The sequence below is a fragment of the Podarcis muralis genome, chromosome 5 (assembly GCF_964188315.1).
Source record: "Podarcis muralis chromosome 5, rPodMur119.hap1.1, whole genome shotgun sequence".
In the NCBI taxonomy this organism is placed as follows: domain Eukaryota; kingdom Metazoa; phylum Chordata; class Lepidosauria; order Squamata; family Lacertidae; genus Podarcis; species Podarcis muralis.
Window position 1 is genome coordinate 56,408,458 of NC_135659.1, and position 20,193 is coordinate 56,428,650.

Here is a 20,193-nt window from a genome sequence, read left to right on the forward strand (position 1 = left end):
TTTGCACCCCGGCACTGCATATGCTAAAGATGGCCCGGATTACACCTGGCAGGGCTTTTGATGTCCTGGCACCCCTTCCCCACTTTGTTATGCCTCACTTGGCAGGGGGTTAGAATTGTTCCTTTCACCCACCAGACTCAAAAACAGTGGTGTGCCTTGGGTCTTAAAGATTGGGGCACAACCAGTAACAGCTGGTGGGGCAGCACAGACAGGGCTACATTGTTCATCTGGCTTCCCAATGCTTCATGTTGCCACAGGTTACTAAGAGGGAAACTGGCAAGGCAGCCAGAAGCTCAGTGTGGTTTTGGTGCAGCGCTACCAGCATCAAAATGGCTCTGCTGCTGTACCTGCACCACACCAAGCTCTGCCCGTTCCTCCTGTTGGCAAATAGCAGTGATACAGATCACTGGAAAGCCACGTCAGCAATGCAGCGCCCCCTGCCACGTTCCACCAGAAATACATATTTCAGTGAGGAGATGAGATCGTTCGAGAGAACATTTGTTATTTTGCTGGATCTTGCAGTATTTTAAACACACACCAGAGTAAGAACTGCAACCCTTCTACTTTTTCATACCCTCCCACATGTCGAAGGCAGAAACCAGAATTCCATCTTCTGGGATGCCATTTTTTCCTCATGAGAGCACGGCAGCCATTTTGGGTGCCATGATCTCACGCAATTTTGTGCCACCCCTGAAAAAGCAGGTTTTTTTGGGAGCACAGTGCCCTAAAACATGTGTTTTGGGGTGCCACATGAGATCACAAGAAAGCCACTTTTTTTGGGGGGGGGAACTCACACAAGATCACAACACCCAAAATGGCCACTGTGCTGTTGTGAGAGAAAAAAATGAGATGTCCTGATTTTTCCAGGACATTTGATGGGTACACATTTTTAGCAGGCTGGAGCCATTGCAGGACAATCTAACATTGAGGATCTCTGTCTGTGGCTTCATATGCACGCAGTAGTAGCAGCATGAAGCCACAGGACTTGGGCAAACATTCATATGATGAGTTCTTTTTAAAGCTATTTTATTGGGGCTCAGCTTTTCAGTCTGCTGTGAATATTAGCAAGTCATCTGCAGGGGGCTGTGACTGTCTGATGTCATATATCAGTGACAGCCCACATCGACAAATTATGAGACTAAATTGGATTTCTATAAAAAGCTGGTGGCATGAAGTCCCATGACAGATCCTTCCTGATGAGAAACGCAGAAAGGATACATGATGACATAAAAAGCGAGCTTCTCTACTACCATTTTTCTGAGTTAAACTGTGATCAGTTTGTGGCTGAAATCCTGAAACTGAATTAGAGAGCCAGGAAAGGCTCGCTGGGGTTAATTACATCTGTTTATTTCTTTTCAATTGCACAGATGTGAATTTACTAGGCTTTTATGGGGTAAACTGAAGTAGCAAGTAGAAATGAAGCCCCTGAGACTTAGGGAATCCTAACTTTGCAACACATACTTAGGAATTTTATAGAGCATCTCATGTTTTTCCTTTCCTCTCATATCTTTCAGTACCCTGGGAAAAGAAATCGTAAAAAGAACATTGTGGTTTGAAAATCTGGGTTGTGAAACAGGCAGAGGCATTCCAGCCCAGTCAATTAAGATTTTGTGCCTGCCAAAGGTGGACCTAGATGTGGTGGACTCATTAAAGAACTGCATTTGGAACCTGACGATTTCTATTGGATTGCAGATCCATACATTAGGTACATTGGTACCTAATATTAATGGGATGAGGGCATTGCCTTCTTTTATCCATGCACACAGCCTGGTCACCCAGCCAACACCAGGCCTCATTCACTGTGAGAAGCCGTGGATGTCATCAATCCTTGAATGTGCTAGACCAGGGATGTCCAACAGGTCGATCGTGATCTACTGGTAGATCCCCGCGAGATTTTGGTAGATCGTGGTCAATCTCTGGCTCCCTTTCCGTAGTGCTGCTAAAACTGACTCCTCGCCACCCTCTTTCCCTGATCTCCATTGTTGTTTGATTTGTGGAAGGGAAGATGGAGCTTTCTCTGTGCTGCTGTTTTCATCCATAGCTATCTTTTTAAAGTGACTTTACACCTTTGTCCTTCACCTTTAACCCCCCCAAAAACAGAAGTCCAGCCCCCAAAGCTTTGTTTTTAACCCCTAAAAATGGGGCTAAAAAAAAGCTCAACAACTTTGAGCTGAACCCCCCAAAATGTGGGTAGATCACTGCCAGTTTTTAATTCTGAAAGAAGTCTTTGGAGAGTTGGCCACCCCCGTGCTAGACATTTTAGTGAAGATAATTTCAGAGCCTATCATAGACAAAATAGATTGCTAAATCCATAGATTATTTAGATTGTATATAATGCTTTCTATGTGTAGTTTTGCAGGTGCAATGGGACTTCCATTTCCTATCATCCCCCAAAATCTGCTCTAAAGCATTCCATAACTCTCCAGTACTGGTTTTGAGGGTGCCTAGGTGTGAATAGAAGAGGCAGGAGAGGAAGAGGATTCTCAGTTGCACACATAGATGTCTGTTGTGCCAGTGGAGCTGCAGAGATGGATATAGCCCCATATTTTGCTTCAAGGTTTAGGAGAGACCAAAACTCATTTTTTTTCTGGAGTCCACCAATTTTTTTCAGAATGGAAGCTGACACTTCCACAACACTTCAAAATGATGCTTAAAATGAAGAGGTTTATTGGGAAACCCAGAATGCCTAAGGTGTATCCAGGTTTGGTAATCACTGGGGGCCAAAGGATTCTGTTCAATTTATTGCAGTAGTTACTTGAAAACATGTTTCTCCCCCCCCCCCCACATAGAAGGTGAAACACCAGGACACACAGGGCCACTATATTTCCCAATAAATTTCTCGATTTCCAAACCTTCCCTTTTTTGGGGAGTATCTTGTCTTCTTGATGCTACTCTCCCTCCCCATTCTATTGGTGTGAGTGCCCATCTGAATAATGAATGGTATATCTGCACCACTATTTGGGTTAAGTTTCCTGCTTTCTTGAAATTTGGCACAATCTAACGGAAAGGTCCGTATAGTTAAAGCTATGGTTTTCCCAGTAGTGATGTCTGGAAGTGAGAGCTGGACCTTAAAGAAGGCTGATCGCCGAAGAATTGCTGCTTTTGAATTATGGTGCTGGAGGAGACTCTTGAGAGTCCCATGGACTGCAAGAAGATCAAACGTATCCATTCTGAAGGAAATCAGCCCTGAGTGCTCACTGGAAGGACAGATCCTGAAGCTGAGACGCCAATACTTTGGCCACCTCATGAGAAGAGAAGACTCCCTGGAAAAGACCCTGATGTTGGGAAAGATGGAGGGCACAAGGAGAAGGGGACGACAGAGGACAAGATGGTTGGACAGTGTTCTCGAAGCTACCAGCATGAGTTTCACCAAACTGCAGGAGGCAGTGGAAGACAGGAGTGCCTGGCGTGCTCTGGTCCATGGGGTCACGAAGAGTCGGACACGATTAAACGACTAAACAACAACAAATGGAAAGGTTGAGCCACAGGTTTCTGGTTAATTGGGAAGGTAACCAACTTGAAAGTTGTGGACTGCTCAGACACCGATTCCTTAGATGCATGTTCCATAGATGCTTATGGCAGATAAAAGAGGACGTGTCGCACACATAGAGCCATTGAATAACTTTCCTTCTTGCACATTTAGTGGCAACCTGTCAAGAGGATATTAGAAGCAACAGCCAAAGAGCTTCTAAAACCCTCCAATCCCTGCAAAGCTGCATGGTGATGGATTGGCACCTCATTTCCTGAGGAGGAGTTTTGTCAGGGCAGGGAAGGTGAGCGGCAGGGGAAGAACCCAGTGACCTTCTTCAAGCTTCCAGAGAGATGGCCAGAATACCAAATGGAGCCCTGCCTCTATGTTGGGACATAAAGCAAACTTTCTTGTTACTTTCATTCAGAGCGTATGACTGAGACTGCATTGGGGGAAAATACTACCTGCAAATCAGTGAAGGGTGCGCCAGAATTCCATCATGTGTGAGAGATTGGAGTAGGGCTTCTGTATTCTGATCCCAGGGATTGGTGCTTAGGGTCTTTTCTGTAAAAGCTCCACAGGCTGCTTGGTTGGGTACCCCAGAGCTCACAGAGAAGAAAAGGAAAAAATTAATGAACTAGACCAAGGAAAGGAAATCTTAACATTCTAGTGCTATCCTTTTTTTTTTTTTAACAGTGCAATCCCGGTCAGGACAGTGTGAAACCGAATGATTAATATAGTACCAGAAATGTCAGATTCCATGTAATGAAGTTTCGCACCTTTGAACAGCTACAGCATGGCAGATGGCCTGTCCCTGTGCTTCAAGCATCTGTAGCACGGCCCATCTCTGACATACTTTCCATAGTCTTCCATCTAAGATTCAACTTCTGCTAAATTAGGCTAAGGTATTACGCTAAGTGGCAAAGCGTAAGATTACAAAGTGCAAAGAAGATCCCCAATAAGAAAATAGATGACCCTTGCCAGCTACACTTTGTGAAGTGCTGAAGTAGGTCATGAGGAAAGCTCATCTACAGAGGTGAAGAACATACCACCCCCCCTTGGATCAAATAAACACAAAGTATTGGCACAAACAAAGTCAAAAACTGGAGAGCTAGGGTGGATAGGGTATTGGACTGGAACCTGGTAGATTCAGGTTCAAATCCCCATTTGACTGTGAAACTCACTAGGTGACCTTAGGCCATTCTCAGTCTCAGACTAACCCACACCACAGTGTCATTAGGAGGACAGAATGCAAAGAACCATGTATGACACCCAGAACTCATTAGAGGAAAGGTGTGATATACATGTAACCAAACAGCAGCAGCAGCAGCAGCAGCATAGTGTATGTGAGAAAAGGTTGGGGTACCAACATATTCTGGTTTCTGATTTTCTACCAGAGATATATTCCTTTGAAGGTACAGAATAATTGCCATGTTCGCCCCAAATCAGGGTTTCAAAACCATTTGGCAGCCTCAGCACTTCCCACCACACCCTCTGTGTTATCAAATTTATTTATTTATACTTATAGCTTTCCCTCCACCAAATGGCACCAGGGTGGGTTACAAAAATATCACAGTTGAAGTTAGTCCAAGGAGCAATAAAAACCATAAAATAAAACCAAAAGCCGGCCAATATCAGAATAACAAACAGCAACACAGAGCAGAGGTGCAGTGTACAGAAATGTGGGAAGACATACACTCAACCAAAGACCTGGGTAAAGAAGTGCATTGTGACCCATCGTCAAAAAGTATACATTGGTGGTGCAAGACACCTCAGGGCAGAGGCCATTCCACAGCCTGGGGACCACCAACAAGAAGGTTCTCTCTCAGGTGATGCCATTATTTGAACCTGTTTTGTTTCTAGATAGCATATGGTAATATCCTCAGCTCAAGATACTCTAAGAACACTGTCTTGTTATGAACTTGCCTAAACTTTGAGGTCCACATTAGAAGTTCTCTTCTGTGTTCCTCAGCTGTCAAAGTTGAGGGAATGATGAAAGTGGTAGTCCAATAACATCTGAAGGCACCTTGTTGACTATCTCTGGAGTTCTCTCTCTTGATTTGCAAGTTTGCAACCAGTTTGATTTTCATAAGGAAGGAATTTTATATCCTTTCATACGGGTGTATTTTTCTTTTCTTTTCTGTATTTTGGTACAAATCTAACATTCTTCTATGACAACTACCTGCCAGTCTAGCTGTCCCCCTCATCTCTAAATAAAACAAACCCTTTAAATAATATTAAACACTTAGTAGAAACTAATACGCCTTAGGGCAGGTTTTGGGGCCAACTAGCTGCTTAGAGGGTGCTTAAAGCATCAGCCCCTCTCAATCCCATTGCCCTTGTCATATAAAGTTAGCCTAGACCCTAATCCTCCTCTCCCCTCCCCGCTCCTTCCTCTCCCTCCAGCAGGACTGGGCAGAGGGTATAAAAACCCCCTTTGGATCCTGGCTGCGCCAGCCCCGGGACATAGATGACGGCAGACGCACCAGCCCTGCATTCCCTTAGGGGATTTGCTATTTTTTTTAGAGTTCGTAGAAAAATAATCAAAGTTGGGGGGCGGGAACCCCAAATCGATTTGACTTAAAAACCAAACAAAAAAGACAACCCTAAAACCAAAAGAAGCAGTTGATTAAATAAGTGAATCATGAATGGAACAGAAGGTATCAATTTTTATGTGCCTCTTTCCAACAAGACAGGGCTGGTGCGGAGCCCCTTTGAATATCCCCAGTATTACCTAGCGGAGCCCTGGAAGTACAAAATGGTGTGCTGCTACATCTTCTTCCTCATCTCCACTGGGCTGCCCATCAACCTCCTCACCCTCCTTGTGACCTTCAAACATAAGAAGCTACGACAGCCGCTCAACTATATCCTGGTTAACCTGGCGGTAGCAGACCTCTTCATGGCCTGCTTTGGCTTCACGGTCACCTTCTACACAGCCTGGAATGGCTACTTCATATTTGGTCCCATCGGCTGTGCCATTGAGGGCTTCTTTGCAACACTGGGAGGTAAGATCCATGAGGGGTGTAGTGAGCACTACTTTGTACCGAGTTAAAGGAGTGGTCCTCTTAACTCAGTATTGTCTTCATTGTCTGTCAGTGGTTCTCTGGGGGTTCAGACTCAAAATTCCCTGCCATACTGGGAGATGTCAGGGGATTGAACCTAGGATCTTTTGCAGATGCTCTAGCAATGAGCTATGGAAGCATTGCAAGGAAGCAGTGGCACATGACTAGCCAAACGGTGGGGAGAAGCTGCATGGCTGGCTCAGCTTCTGCTGCCTACATTGGGTTCACTTATCATCGGACATCTTGCATATGTGAACCAAAACACAGTTATCCTTTGAAATTTGTGCATCTCTGAATTTTGCAGTGCAGTTCTCCAACCAACCAAAATGTGTACGTTAGGGAGAAATGCCTATAAAATGCATATATTGGTGAAAATAATTATATTGGGGAAATTGCTTGCAAAAATGTGTACATTAGTCAAATACATACAAAAATGTGTTTATTAGAAGAAGTTCTTCATGAATTTTCATGAAGATTTTAAAAAGAAAAGCGTATTGCTCCAAAAATGTACCAAACTCATTTTAAGATTGAGAAACTTAGGCAACCAAAATGGACAGTTTTGTCCATCCTGACCCATTTATGTATTATTTTTTATTTGAATTAGTGGCCAGCTTCATGAAGATATGAATCCCCCTTTATTTGTTTCAACTATAATTACTACAAAAAATTTGAAATATTTCATTATTCATCGTATCTATTGGTTCAAAGACTCGGGGTTGCTCATTTGACATAATTCCTACCTGAAAAGCATTGTACACACTGCGACACATATCTGTGTGCAGTCATTGTGTACGGTAATCAACACATGATGTTTCCTACATGGAGACAGTTTCCATGTAGGTTGTGTCTCAAACGATGGAAATCTGAACAAAAAATGGAAGATGGAAATCTGGAAATCTGGTAGAGGCTGGTTTGTGTATGTCAGTGTAACATCCTCAGGGAAATATGAAATTCCACCTGTAGTAAGGAAGGCACAGTTCCAGTGAATGAATAGAAAATGTTGTGCCCCCTAGATCCTTTCTGTTTGCAAGGAACGTTTTACTTAAGCATTCCTACTGACAGGAGATTATTGTTTCACATGGAAAGAGAAGTGATCCAACAAATAAATTCCAGTGCACTAAACTTGCAGTAGGAGATGTTGCCATATGCTGACAGGAGACTCCAGCCCATAGGCTTCCAACAGCATAAGATTGAATTGGGTATCTCTTCTGGCAAACGTATTGGAGTTCATTTAAGAACTGCTTCTCTGCATTGCAAGTTGCAAGAGAACATTATTACCCTATGGAAACCATTTCCCTATGGAGTCTATGTGCTCTGTTGTTTCTCTGCCATCTGGAGAGAACACAAACTAAGCAATGCTGAATCTTTGGCCCTTGCTCTCTGGAATGAATATTTCAGGGATAAAACAGCTCCTACTTGGGCACATGGAACAAAGCCCATGCCTAGTACAACCACACTGACATCACTCCAGGGCTGAACCAAGCCAAGTTTTAATATAGTTAACATATACTAGGGTTGCCATATTTCAAAAAGGTAAAATACAGACACAAAAGTTGTTGAAAAAGGAAAATCGGCAAAAACAACACTGATGACACGGGTTGCCATACATCTCGATCTCACCAGACATTTTATCAATTTTTGCCTGGACACTGCAGTATTCCAGGTATGTCTGGGAAATTCTGGATGGATGGCAACCCTATAAGGGTGAGGAAATCTCTACGATCTTTATTATTATGTCAAGCCTGTGTGCGTGCAAAAAATAAAAACACACATTTATTTTCAATGTGCATGCCATAAAATATATACAATTCTTTATGTTTGGAGATGCAGGTAGGCAATGGGGAGGTATTCAACTGAAGGCAAATTTACCATTGATAAATGAAAACCTATCCCTTAAATAGATTATGAATCAAGTCAGTGTTGTTATTTCCTCTGCTTGAGAAGTATCTCATGTCCTGCAAATTTCTCACATTTTGCCTAATGCTCAAATAGATGAAAAATGTCACTTCTTATTCCACTGGACACATCTCCAAAAGAGGCTCTGAAAGGACACAGCTGGTGCTGCATTATTCTCTACACTGCCAAAGAAAACACTCAGCGCACATCTGCATGATGCTCCTTATGGGAATTGGAGGCAATCATGTAGAACACGGTCCTTAAAATCCACATGGTCTGGGGGGCTTTTCCTGGCCTTGGGTTCCCTCTATATCACTTAAAAGGGCAATTGCAGGAGCAAGCTGGGCTGTGCCATGTGCTTCACTTCTTGGTGTGGTCCTGAGAGGAAAACACCAGCCTGCTAATCATATATTGCTTTTTCAGAATATTATGGCTAATGCTTGAACACACAATTCTCTCTAAGTTTTGGCTTGAAAACGGAAGGTTTCAAATCACCACAGTTCAAGAAGGACACTGACAAACTGGAACGTGTCCAGAGGAGGGCAACCAAAATGGTCAAAGGCCTGGAAACGATGCCTTATGAGGAACGGCTAAGGGAGCTGGGCATGTCTAGCCTGGAGAAGAGGAGGTTAAGGGGTGATATGATAGCCATGTTCAAATATATAAAAGGATGTCCTATAGAGGAGGGAGAAAGGCTGTTTTCTGCTGCTCCAGAGAAGCGGACACGGAGCAATGGATCCAAACTACAAGAAAGAAGATTCCACCTAAACATTAGGAAGAACTTCCTGACAGTAAGAGCTGTTCGACAGTGGAATTTGCTGCCAAGGAGTGTGGTGGAGTCTCCTTCTTTGGAGGTCTTTAAGCAGAGGCTTGACAACCATATGTCAGGAGTGCTCTGATGGTGTTTCCTGCTTGGCAGGGGGTTGGACTCGATGGCCCTTGTGGTCTATTCCAACTCTATGATTCTATGATTCTATGAATTGTTTTCTACGTAGACAAAAATAATCTAGTTACGAGTAGGGACTTGTAAATTTCACTGATTTCAATGCGAAGAAGTGAAATCTGTGCTTAATCTATATTACTGCAAAGCTGGAGCACAATCAGCTGATAAAATAATAACTAACATGGACATACCCTAAGATAAGCTATACATGCCAGCCTTTTTTAAATAAACAGTCCAAACCATGATCATGGTTTTGGAATGAGATAAGGCAGTTGACATTTGGAGAAAAATTGGTGCTGTGCCAGGGAGGAGCATGTCTTGTGTGTTTCAGAGGGATTGAGTTTCAGGGGGAAAGCCAGGACATAGATAGCATAATAGGTACAGATGGAAGCTAACAGTAAACAGGCAGGGAGCAGGGAAGAGATGTGGCAAGATACAGAGAGAGTCAAGGAAAAGCATGGCAAGAGCAAGAGAAGAATGAGCAAATGGATTCAAGGCACAGCCAAGGTGCTCCAGTTGGGAGCCATTGAACAACCTGCCAGTAGCATCTTCCTGCTTCCTGGAGTCAAAGGGAAGCCCAAGTGCTCTCAGGTGAGCTCACATTCCAAGATGGGGTGAGGCCATGGAGCAATTCCTGTGGGCACAACTAAACATGATATGAGAGAGCCATGATCAAGGCTTCATGTGAACGTTTGAAAAAAGTGAATACCTGCCTAGTGGGAACATTCAGATTGGGACTGCAGTACTGGCATTGAGGCTTGCAACCCAATTCCATGTGGTTTTTCTGAACTAAAAATCAGCACCCTCTATCCAACATGCTATTTGCTCTCTGAGAGAAAAAACATAGCCACCCCACATCTTCCTTATTTATTTGTATTCAAAAGGTTTATTCCATGTTCTTTATACAGAAACACTCCCAGACGCTGATAAAAATAACATTTGAAACACGTATGATTTCCACCACAGGAAAAATAGCTTGGGGGAAGGGAGCAATTTTATTGGGGAATCTGCATGGAGGCAAAAATATACCAGATCACCATCCTCCAGCTGCTATTAGTTCTTTGAAAAATCTGTGGGAGATCCCAATCTTGGATCTCCTGGTGGGTCAAACCTAATTGTGTCTATAGATGGTAGAGCTCCATCTGGTTCATGCTGATTTGGTTTGGAAATAGTCTAAATGATTCTCTCTGTAATCAGGAAACAGATCACCTAATTTCAGATCCAATATGAATTTGCTATTTCCCCCACAGCTGCAATCTTTGAAAGTAGTCTCTGTGCAAACAGATGGAGATAAGGGTTTCCTTCTATTTGCATATTGGCTGCTTTCAAAGACTGCACCTGGAAAAACTGCTGCTTTGGGGATAAAAGCCCTCTCTCATTAGGAGATCCATGGGGCAAGAGGGTTCCTTGAAGGGGATAGATGTTTATGTCACACCAGCAATTTTCCAGGATGCAGCCCTTCTAAGCAGGGTTAAGCCAGGAAGTCCTCTCAGCTAATAGTTTAATCCAAGCCAGAGAAGATTCACCTCTTCTTTGTGCTACTGAAGTCCTTTTTGGGTTCCAAGTTTGGCAAAGTTTATTGGCATCTTTAGTTGTGCTGTGAGAATGGCGAAGCAGTTAGAAGTCATCTTCAATGCTCTGCACAAACCATCCCCAAAAAACAACAACAGAAAAAGGGAAATAAGATAATATAGCCTGGGGCTTCTATCAGTATTTTTGTGAAGAAGAATGGGCTCAAAGAGACACCTAGTAGGAGCTCTGAGACTAAAGAAGTGACATTAAGAGCATCAAGAAAAGAAAAGTCACTTGTTTCTAGCTTGAGCTGGGTAAAAAAATCTCTGCAATAATAAATGTGCAACTTCAAAGGGTTCCATGTGTTTCTTTAGGAGCTGCATTTAGCACATCTGATGATAGCCCTCCTTCCTTGTCCATGTAGTGAACAGGGGTGATTGCAAGGCTGTTACTGGCTACACAGACGGGTTTTCTCTTTCAGTACTGCAGGATTCCAAGGCAAAAGTAATTCCCTTTCACAACATGTCAGCATTTGTTGCGCTTCTGGCTATGTGCTGTAGTAGCCAAACTGGAATCTGGAGCGGATTCACGAGTCCCAGAAATGTAACTGAGATTTGAGGGCCCCCCGCCTCCCCCAATGCATTTCAAAGCAGAATCAGTACATGTTGTCTTTACTCACCCACTGAATGAGCAACCTTCTCATGAGTTTTAGTTGGCTTGAACCCTAGCGAAATCTTCACTATCAGTTGGTAATGGTTGTGGTGTGCCTTGTTTGTTGGTTGGTAATGTGGGACATCTCATCACACAAGGAGGGATAAACCAAAATAAAAAGAGCTGGAGCCAAAGAACTGGAGCAGACTAAATCCTTAGTAAGAAATGAGAAAGCTCCCATTTTAGTGCTGCAGTTAAGCCTCAATTTTTGACCACATTCTACACTTCTGTTTAATGCATCAAACTTGCCCCAGAATTTCCTGATGTGCACCCGCCCTCACATTCTCTCTTGCTTTGAAATAAATGAGTTGTTTATAAATGAGCATTGACAAGCATTCCCTACATCAAGAGAATAATCCAAATGGTGATTATAAGGTCCCAATAGGATTATATGAAAAGGATGTGTGTATATTTAAATAATTACAAAACAAGGCACATGCATGTTCATGACGCAACAGGAAATTGTGAAGCATCACTTTACACTTAAGACAAAAACTTGTCCTAGGTCCACAGGAAAACAACACTGTAAGTGAGATACCATCTCGGGTGGGGGGGGGGGAGAGGAAATCATGTTATATTTCAAATGGAGAGTGAAAAGAACAGTCTAGATATAAAAGCGGCAGCTGCCTTTCCAACATGAAACCCTGCATACTTATCACTGGATAATCACATGCTGGGGGCCTTAATAGGCTTAAGGCACAGCCTAGGCTCAGATAATCCCCTGAGTTTTGATTACATTTGATAAAGAGATTAATAGGCCCATATGCTCATGTACACAATCAAAGGATGATAATACTTGTACCACTGTTGGCATTTTGTCAGGAGCTTTTGCATCGCCATGCCGTGCACCACAGGTCTTGCAGACCATCTTCCATTAAATGTGGACTCAGATGATGTAATGTAAACTACGAGGCTCCTGATTCCCCATCCTTCACTGAAACCAGCACATCATGCTTCTGTGCTATCTTAAAAAGACCTGAATTAGGCAAACCCTCACAAAGGGCATCCAACCAACCTATATACATTAATTGCATTTCATTGCTTTGTGTTTTTCTCTCCCCCTTATTACTTGCAGGTCAAGTTGCTCTCTGGTCACTGGTTGTTCTTGCCATAGAGCGCTATATCGTGGTCTGTAAACCAATGGGAAACTTCCGCTTCTCTTCCTCCCATGCCTTGATGGGCATTGCTTTTACTTGGGTTATGTCCCTATCCTGTGCATGTCCACCCCTTTTTGGTTGGTCCAGGTAAGTAAAAATGATAGTTTTGCATTATATACAACACTGGAGTACTATGTTGCACTGACTAAATACTGAAATCCAATTACCGGTAGTTAGGAACTGACTAGCTAAGAAGTAATTATGGGAACAGCTATAGACTTGATCTCCTTTCATAGGCATCAATCCCATTTACCCATTTATGGCAATACCCCCACCTCCTGCAAAAGCCCACAGGAGCCGCGCACCTTTTAAGGAGCACGCGGCTCCTGTGGGCTTTTCTACGAGGAGGGAGAAGGGACTGACTGGCCGCGTCAGTCCCTTGTCCCTCCTGAGGAAAAGTCCACAAGAGCCGTGCGGAGCTTGTGTGCGGCTTTTGGGGGCTTTTCCTGCCTGCCTCCCCCCTGCATTCGCTCCATAGGACGCACACACATTTCCCCTTCATTTTTGGAGGGGAAAAAGTGTGTCCTATAGAGCAAAAAATACGGTACTTACCAAGGCTGGCACTTGGAGTATGGTACAATATCAGATATGAAAGCAGAATTGAATGAAAATTTTGGTAATGACTGCACATATAAGCCTTTATGTGCAATTTCCTTATATTCACATAAGAATGAGTAAATTTGAATGCATTTCCATGCATTCTGGCAAAAGTTCATCATAGAGATGATGAAATCACCCTGTTCCAGATTAATCTGGGGACCTGTTGTATGATGATTCTATCAATTTCTGACATCAACTTCCAAATATTTTCCTCCCTATGGAATGCCCTCCCATCAGATGTCAAGGAGATAAAGAACTACACAACTTTTAGAAGATATCTGAAGGCAGCCCTGTATCAGGAAGTTTTTAATGTTTGACTTTTATTATGTTTTTATATGCGTTGGAAGCCGCCCAGTGTGGCTGGAGAGGTAACCCAGCCAGATGGGCGGGGGATAAATAATAAAATTATTATTATTATTAAATATCTCCATGGGGTCTCACTCATCATGGCAGACAATCTCAGTTTGAGGCATCATTCTCAGTAGAACCATTAATTCTCTAATTTCAGGCCCACTCATTCATGCAGTGAGAATGTGGGTGAGTTGAGTGGATAAGGGCAAAGTCAGTTTGGCATGCTGTAAAATTGGTTATATGAGGTCTTCACAAGTCACCCGGAGTCTTCGAAACTTTACACTATTTAGTCTGAGAAGCCAAAGCCCTTAAGTGAAGGGGGTGAAGCGCCTGGGAGAGGAGAGATTCTCTGTACTAAGCTGAGAGTTTAGTGGAAGTGCTGGCTGCTTGTAATGCAATTGTCTAATGCCATGTCCCACCTGCTGTGCTCCATTTAACAGCTGCTTTCTCTTCTGGAGTGCCCGAGGCACATTTGTGCATGCATGCTTGCACATGTGCCCGGGCACACACACAGCATCTCTTTTAAGCACACGTGCACACAGAGACCATCTCTTTCTACTCCAGCAGCTGCTACAAATTAACCTTAGCTTTAACGAAAAGATGGTGAGTCCCATTTTAACAGCCCTGAACCATTCAGTAGATCCCTATGCATTTGTGTCATTCTCAAAGTCTGTGGGTTTCCATGTGCAAGTAAGCTGAGGTCATGCTTTTCAGATGCGGTGCTTAATCAATTGCCATTTACTTCTGAACAGCAATAATGGGAAGGAGCTGGGTGATAATCTGCATTGGGTCACCATGCCGGGCATCGTGAATTGGCCTAGTATATGCTTACAGTTCAATGGAAAGACAGGGGATTTCTCTACCATAGAAAGCTGTCTATTCAGTATCTCCATTTCCAGCCTTCCAACACAGAAATATTCCCCACGGCTTCCATTTAGCTTCCCAAATCCAAGGTTTGCACCAGCAAAGTAAAAGCAGTGACTCACACACCTAATCTTTTTCTCCACACACAATGGTCAGGATCCACAGAGAGCATGTAGACATGCCCAAGGGGTGCCCAGCAAGATGCTTGACTTTCCCCCCTTTGAACAGCAGCCTTTATGCTGCATCACAAATACCTTTGGAATTTCATCTCCGTTTCAAAAGCAGTTTGCCATGGGGCATTGGATGCCTGCTGTTCGAGAAACACAAATTCAAGCCCTTTTTGAAAAAAGGCAATAGTTTGTGTGCCCCCCCCCCCAAATCTAAGCTGAACAGTTTTCTTCTACACCTGACCATTCCTGGTCCTTAGTATATGGAAACACAAAATCAGTAGCCATTACCGAAAAACCTCACCATTGGTTGCAGCGGCCTAGCGTGGGTTGCCAGTACCCAGGGCCATGCGGGGGGACGGGGGACGAGACGGGACCTGGCAGAATATGTATGTGTTCATCTGCCTAATGGCATCTGCACCACCCAGGAGACTGCAGCCACAGAGATAAGAAAAGATAAGTTGTTCAGTTGTCTGGAGAGGTCACTTCTTGGTTCCCATGGAGAAGACATTTTCAACGGACCCCAGCGATGGAATCACATAGCTGTATTGAGGCAGCAGTGGGTGTTGAAATTTTGTGCCTCTAAGAATTTTTGGCCCGGGGGAACTGCCCCTTTGTCCCCCCATTGGTGGTAAATCTTAACTGCAGTCCTGGACATACTGGTGAATTTTTGTAATTTTCATGGAGTGCTAATGGTGTTCAGGTCAACAGACTTCTGCCATACGTACAAGTGGAAAGTATCAGTATTTAATATATTAGTGCTTTATCAAGCAGTAATGCTCTAGCACAGTGTTTCCCAACCTTGGGCCTCCAGCTGTTTTTGAACTACAATTCCCATCATCCCTGACCACTGGTCTTGCTAGCTAGGGATGATGGGAGTTGTAGTCCAAAAACAGCTGGAGGCCCAAGGTTGGGAAACACTGCTCTAGCATGCTCTCTTATTATTACATACTATGTTACATGCAGCTGAAGTGAACACTTAAGACTAGGCTTCCGGAGCTCTGCTTCCAAAGCATTGTTTATAATTCTATTTACAACTTAGCTGTGTGCTACTTAGGTATAAGGGCCTGGCAAATGGGCACTTTGATACTCCCCTCCTCCACTTCCTTCGGCAGCTGCAAATTACAGACTCCTTAGAGTTAGCAGTGCCCTCAAGGACCCACATAATCTCTGTTCCCTTCCTCATCTGCTTGCCACAACGCGATCAGGTGTCTGACAAGTTCAACCACACGCACTCAGCTGCGCAGAGATTAGACTAAATCGATAGTTCCCCGTGGGAGGCAGCGGGCGTCACAACAAACTGATGTTATACATCCAACTGCAACATGCCGGCTTGGAGCGCATTGGGAATGTGTTCAGCTCATTTGTTGCCTCCTTCCAAGTGAATATACATGATGGCATGGCATTGTCCTTGTGAGACTGGGAGCAGGAAGCACCGGGTCCCCCAGAGAAGAAAGCCGGTGATCCCTGCATGTAGTGTCATTGCTTGAATATGGCAGTGTTCCCTAGACATTTTAATTAATCATAAGACTTTCAGTTGATGACTAGATCAGATTTGCCTGTTTTCTATTCTTTTTCTATTTTTTCATTCATTCAATGTATTTATTTAGCAAATTTTTCTATACCACTTGATTGTACCACCCTATAAATAAAACATAAAAATTCTTGATAAAAACAGTTAAAAGCAGGCATTTAAAAACATTCAAAGATGTCTAAAATCAACACTAGCTAGAAAGAGATAAAACACATGTAACTTATACTGGTGAAATTCAGTGTAGCATATGTGCATGGCTAATGAAATCCCCCTACGTAACAGGAATTTCCTTCCTCTCTTTTCCTCTGTGCTCCCTAAACCTGTTTCAGTTCTGACTCTGCCGGCTACTGGTTTTGGTTCCACCTACCAATAGCATGTGGACCTGCACAGATCCGCCTCAAGGGAATGTGGTTTTTGACAGAAAAAGGTTGCCCACTCTTGCTTTAGAGTAAGCAAGAGGTGGTTATATATCACTGGATGTACAGTGGTACCTCGGGTTACAGACGCTTCAGGTTACAGACTCTGCTAACCCGGAAATAATACCTCTGGTTAAGAACTTTACCTCAGGATGAGAACAGAAATCACACGGTGGCAGCGGGAGGCCCCATTAGCTAAAGTGGTGTCTCAGGTTAAGAACAGTTTCAGGTTAAGAACGGACCTCCGGAACGAATTAAGTTCTTAACCCAAGGTACCACTGTACCTCCTTTGTCAAATCATCTCCTGCCCAAAAATTCTGGAGACACAACTGATCTCGGAGAGAGGCACCAGGTGAGCAATCTTCCAGAAAAACACTATGGTCCCTTATTAGCCTACAATGAATATAGCCCAGGACTTCTCTGGATCGGATGGAAGTGCCTGGAAAGAACTGTGTGCTGAAAGTGGAGCTCAAACGTTCACACTAAAGGATAGTGGGTGAACAGGTCTGAGACCAGGTCGAGAGCGACTATGGAATGCTGCAAGAGTCTCTGGTGCATTAGCTGAACTGTTGAAGGGAGATGTAGAAGGGAGTGCAAAGACAGGAAACTGCTAGAAAAACTTCACAGAAAGATATTCTGGAATTATAATGACTTCAGTTAATGCTATCAACTGGGAATCAGTGGAATCATCCTGAAACAATTTTCAGGCTTTCTTGCTTCCCTCAGAACTTCTTAGAGGCTGCAGATAAGTGAGCGCCTCCACTTTAATGTTGAAATTTAGTTAATGGCTACTTAGGGAGGTGTGCAGTTGCTCTGAGAAAAGTTGCTAGTTTTAACTACATTCTTTGTGCTTCCTTTGAAACCCTCAGAAGTTTCACCTCAGAAAGAACCTCCAAATTTAGCTGACAATTTGACTTATAGGTGAAATTTGGTGGCCACAACTCTACTTGAGCCAGTGACTCTTGTACTGATCCAAAGGCTTTGTGTAAGATAAACATCTTTACTGACTTGTTTTTGTTGTTCACAGATATATACCTGAGGGGATGCAGTGTTCCTGTGGCCCAGACTACTACACCCTCAACCCTGATTACCACAACGAGTCCTACGTTGTCTATATGTTTGTCATCCACTTCGTTATCCCCGTGGTGGTCATCTTCTTTTCCTATGGGCGGCTCATATGCAAAGTCCGAGAGGTAGTGTATCTCCCTCCACACTCAAGGTATGAGGAGGCAGAGGCCAAGAGCAATGGGGTGTACACTGGACTGTCTCAGGGATGCTGCAGGCTAGTTCCACCTTGATGGGTGGTCATAGAGATAGCTGGGCATGACTTCAGTGCTATATATGCATCTAGGTTTTATGGAGGCTCTATAAGGGAGACAAAATGGAAAGGCTACACACTTTGAATAGGCAAGATCACAAGTGATTTGTAATATGTAAGAGTGGAATTTGCATATCCACAAGGGTCTCTGAATTGGGGACAACTTTATAGGTGCACCTGGTCTGTTTTGTTGCTTCTCAGGCCACATTCACACCACACATATAAATCAATATTATATCACTTTAGACACCCATGGCTTCCCCCAAAGAATTATGGGAGAGTTTTTAGGAGACCCCGATTTCTCCCCACAGAGCTACAGTTCATAGAACTCCCTGTGAAACAGGATTGACTGTTAAACCACTCTGGAAATTGTAGCTCTGAGAGGAGAATAGGGGTCTTCAAATAACTCTCAGAACCCTTAGCAGACGACAGCTCCCAAAATCTTTGTGGGAAGCCAGGACTGTTTAAAGTGGTATCATAAAGCGTGGTGTGAATGTGATCTGAGCCCCAACTATTCTAGGCCTCTGGTCTCCTGGAAGGGCCAATTCAGACATTAGCCTCTTACATGAGGAAATGTTTGAAACTCATTTTCCCACCACTTGTTTTGACGACTGGAAGAATATAGGAGATATCTCAGAGAACTTACCTCCCCCAAACCAAAGGAAGTGGGGATTGGGACCAGTTCACAGCCACAGCTTCCACTTGCCTTAACCAAAGGGAGAAACCAGCAGATAGACTTCTTCTGGTTGCCTGAACAAATGGAATCTGGAGTGGGGAAAGAGAAGATATGAGCACCAACATCCACTTCCCTGCAGAGAAGGACAAATGATGGAACAGCCTTCATTTGCCAGTCCTGTTTTGGCTACTGGAGGACAACAGTCTACTGCCTTCTTCTGATGTTCAAGGCAACTGCAACTCAACTCTGAGGGTGATGTTGAAATAGCTCCATAGCTGCTTGGCTGGAGAGAGCCCTTTTGAGTAACTGTCTTCTCTTGTACCCCTAGGCAGCTGCTCAGCAGCAAGAGTCTGCAAGCACCCAAAAGGCAGAGAAGGAAGTTACCCGCATGGTGATCTTGATGGTGCTAGGTTTTATGCTTGCCTGGACCCCCTATGCCGTGGTGGCATTCTGGATCTTCACCAACAAAGGGGCAGACTTTTCTGCTACGCTCATGTCAGTGCCTGCCTTCTTCTCAAAGAGCTCGTCCCTCTACAATCCCATCATCTATGTCCTCATGAACAAACAGGTGAGATTCCCCCCGAATTGGGAAATGAACCTGACTTCCCCTCCAATAGACTCCATTCCCACCTTCTATGAACTTAAAACACTGCATATGCCTCTCTTAAATAATAACCTCAACCCCAGGTGGTGTTAGAAGTCCTCATTTGCAGGTTTCGGACATTACAGTTTTGAATGTTAATATAGCCCTCTTGATAAATGTCTGTGTCAAAGGTGGAACATAAAAACTAAATCTCAGTGGCTATCAGTTAATGTCAATTCCTGCTAACCAAGTCCAAAGTCCAAGTAGATGCAATAGTGTATCTTATTCTGCTACCTAGAGTTACTTGAAATGTCATACTGCCATTGAGTTGCTTCTCTGAAAACACATATTTGTGATGACGGTTAATATGCCTAGAGTTGACAGCCCAACGAGGCATGCAGAGACCCTCTGCTTTCTACCAGAATATCTCCCTTGCAGCTGAGCTTCTCTGACTGTGTGGTACACATTAATTGTTCCAGAGCATCTCTGTTCTCTTTTTCTCTTTCCAGTTCCGTAATTGCATGATCACCACAATCTGCTGTGGCAAGAACCCCTTTGGGGACGATGATGTCTCATCAACTGTATCCCAAAGCAAAACTGAGGTATCCTCTATCTCCTCCAGCCAAGTGTCACCTGCATAGGCTATGGACAGTTTGACCTTTGGTGACCTGCCACACTTTGGGACCAGGAAATGGAAATGGGCTCACTCAATTGAGCTCTGGTTTATGAGTTCCTCTTACCCAATTTTTCTTTTATGCACAAGTGTTGTATGCCACACACATACAGGAGTGCACAGTCTAGCATAACCCTTTTGATGGTATCTACTTGTAATCTATGTAATTCCCTCTCTGCAATAGTTATGTGCATCCTATAACCATTTGTGCAAGCATCCCTCTGGGCAAATACCTGTCCATGACACCTGGGATAGCTCAGC

General features: G+C 43.7%; 1 protein-coding gene across 1 annotated transcript; it reads left to right on the forward strand.

Moving 5' to 3' along the window:
- The first annotated feature begins 6,113 nt into the window (after positions 1-6,113).
- LOC114599232 (green-sensitive opsin) lies at positions 6,114-19,947 on the forward strand. The gene is made up of 5 exons (XM_028734058.2): positions 6,114-6,474; positions 12,669-12,837; positions 17,710-17,875; positions 19,005-19,244; positions 19,769-19,947. Exons 1-5 carry the CDS (start codon positions 6,114-6,116, stop codon positions 19,898-19,900), a joined length of 1,068 nt encoding a protein of 355 aa, XP_028589891.1. The 3' UTR covers positions 19,901-19,947.
- The last annotated feature ends 246 nt before the right edge of the window (positions 19,948-20,193 follow it).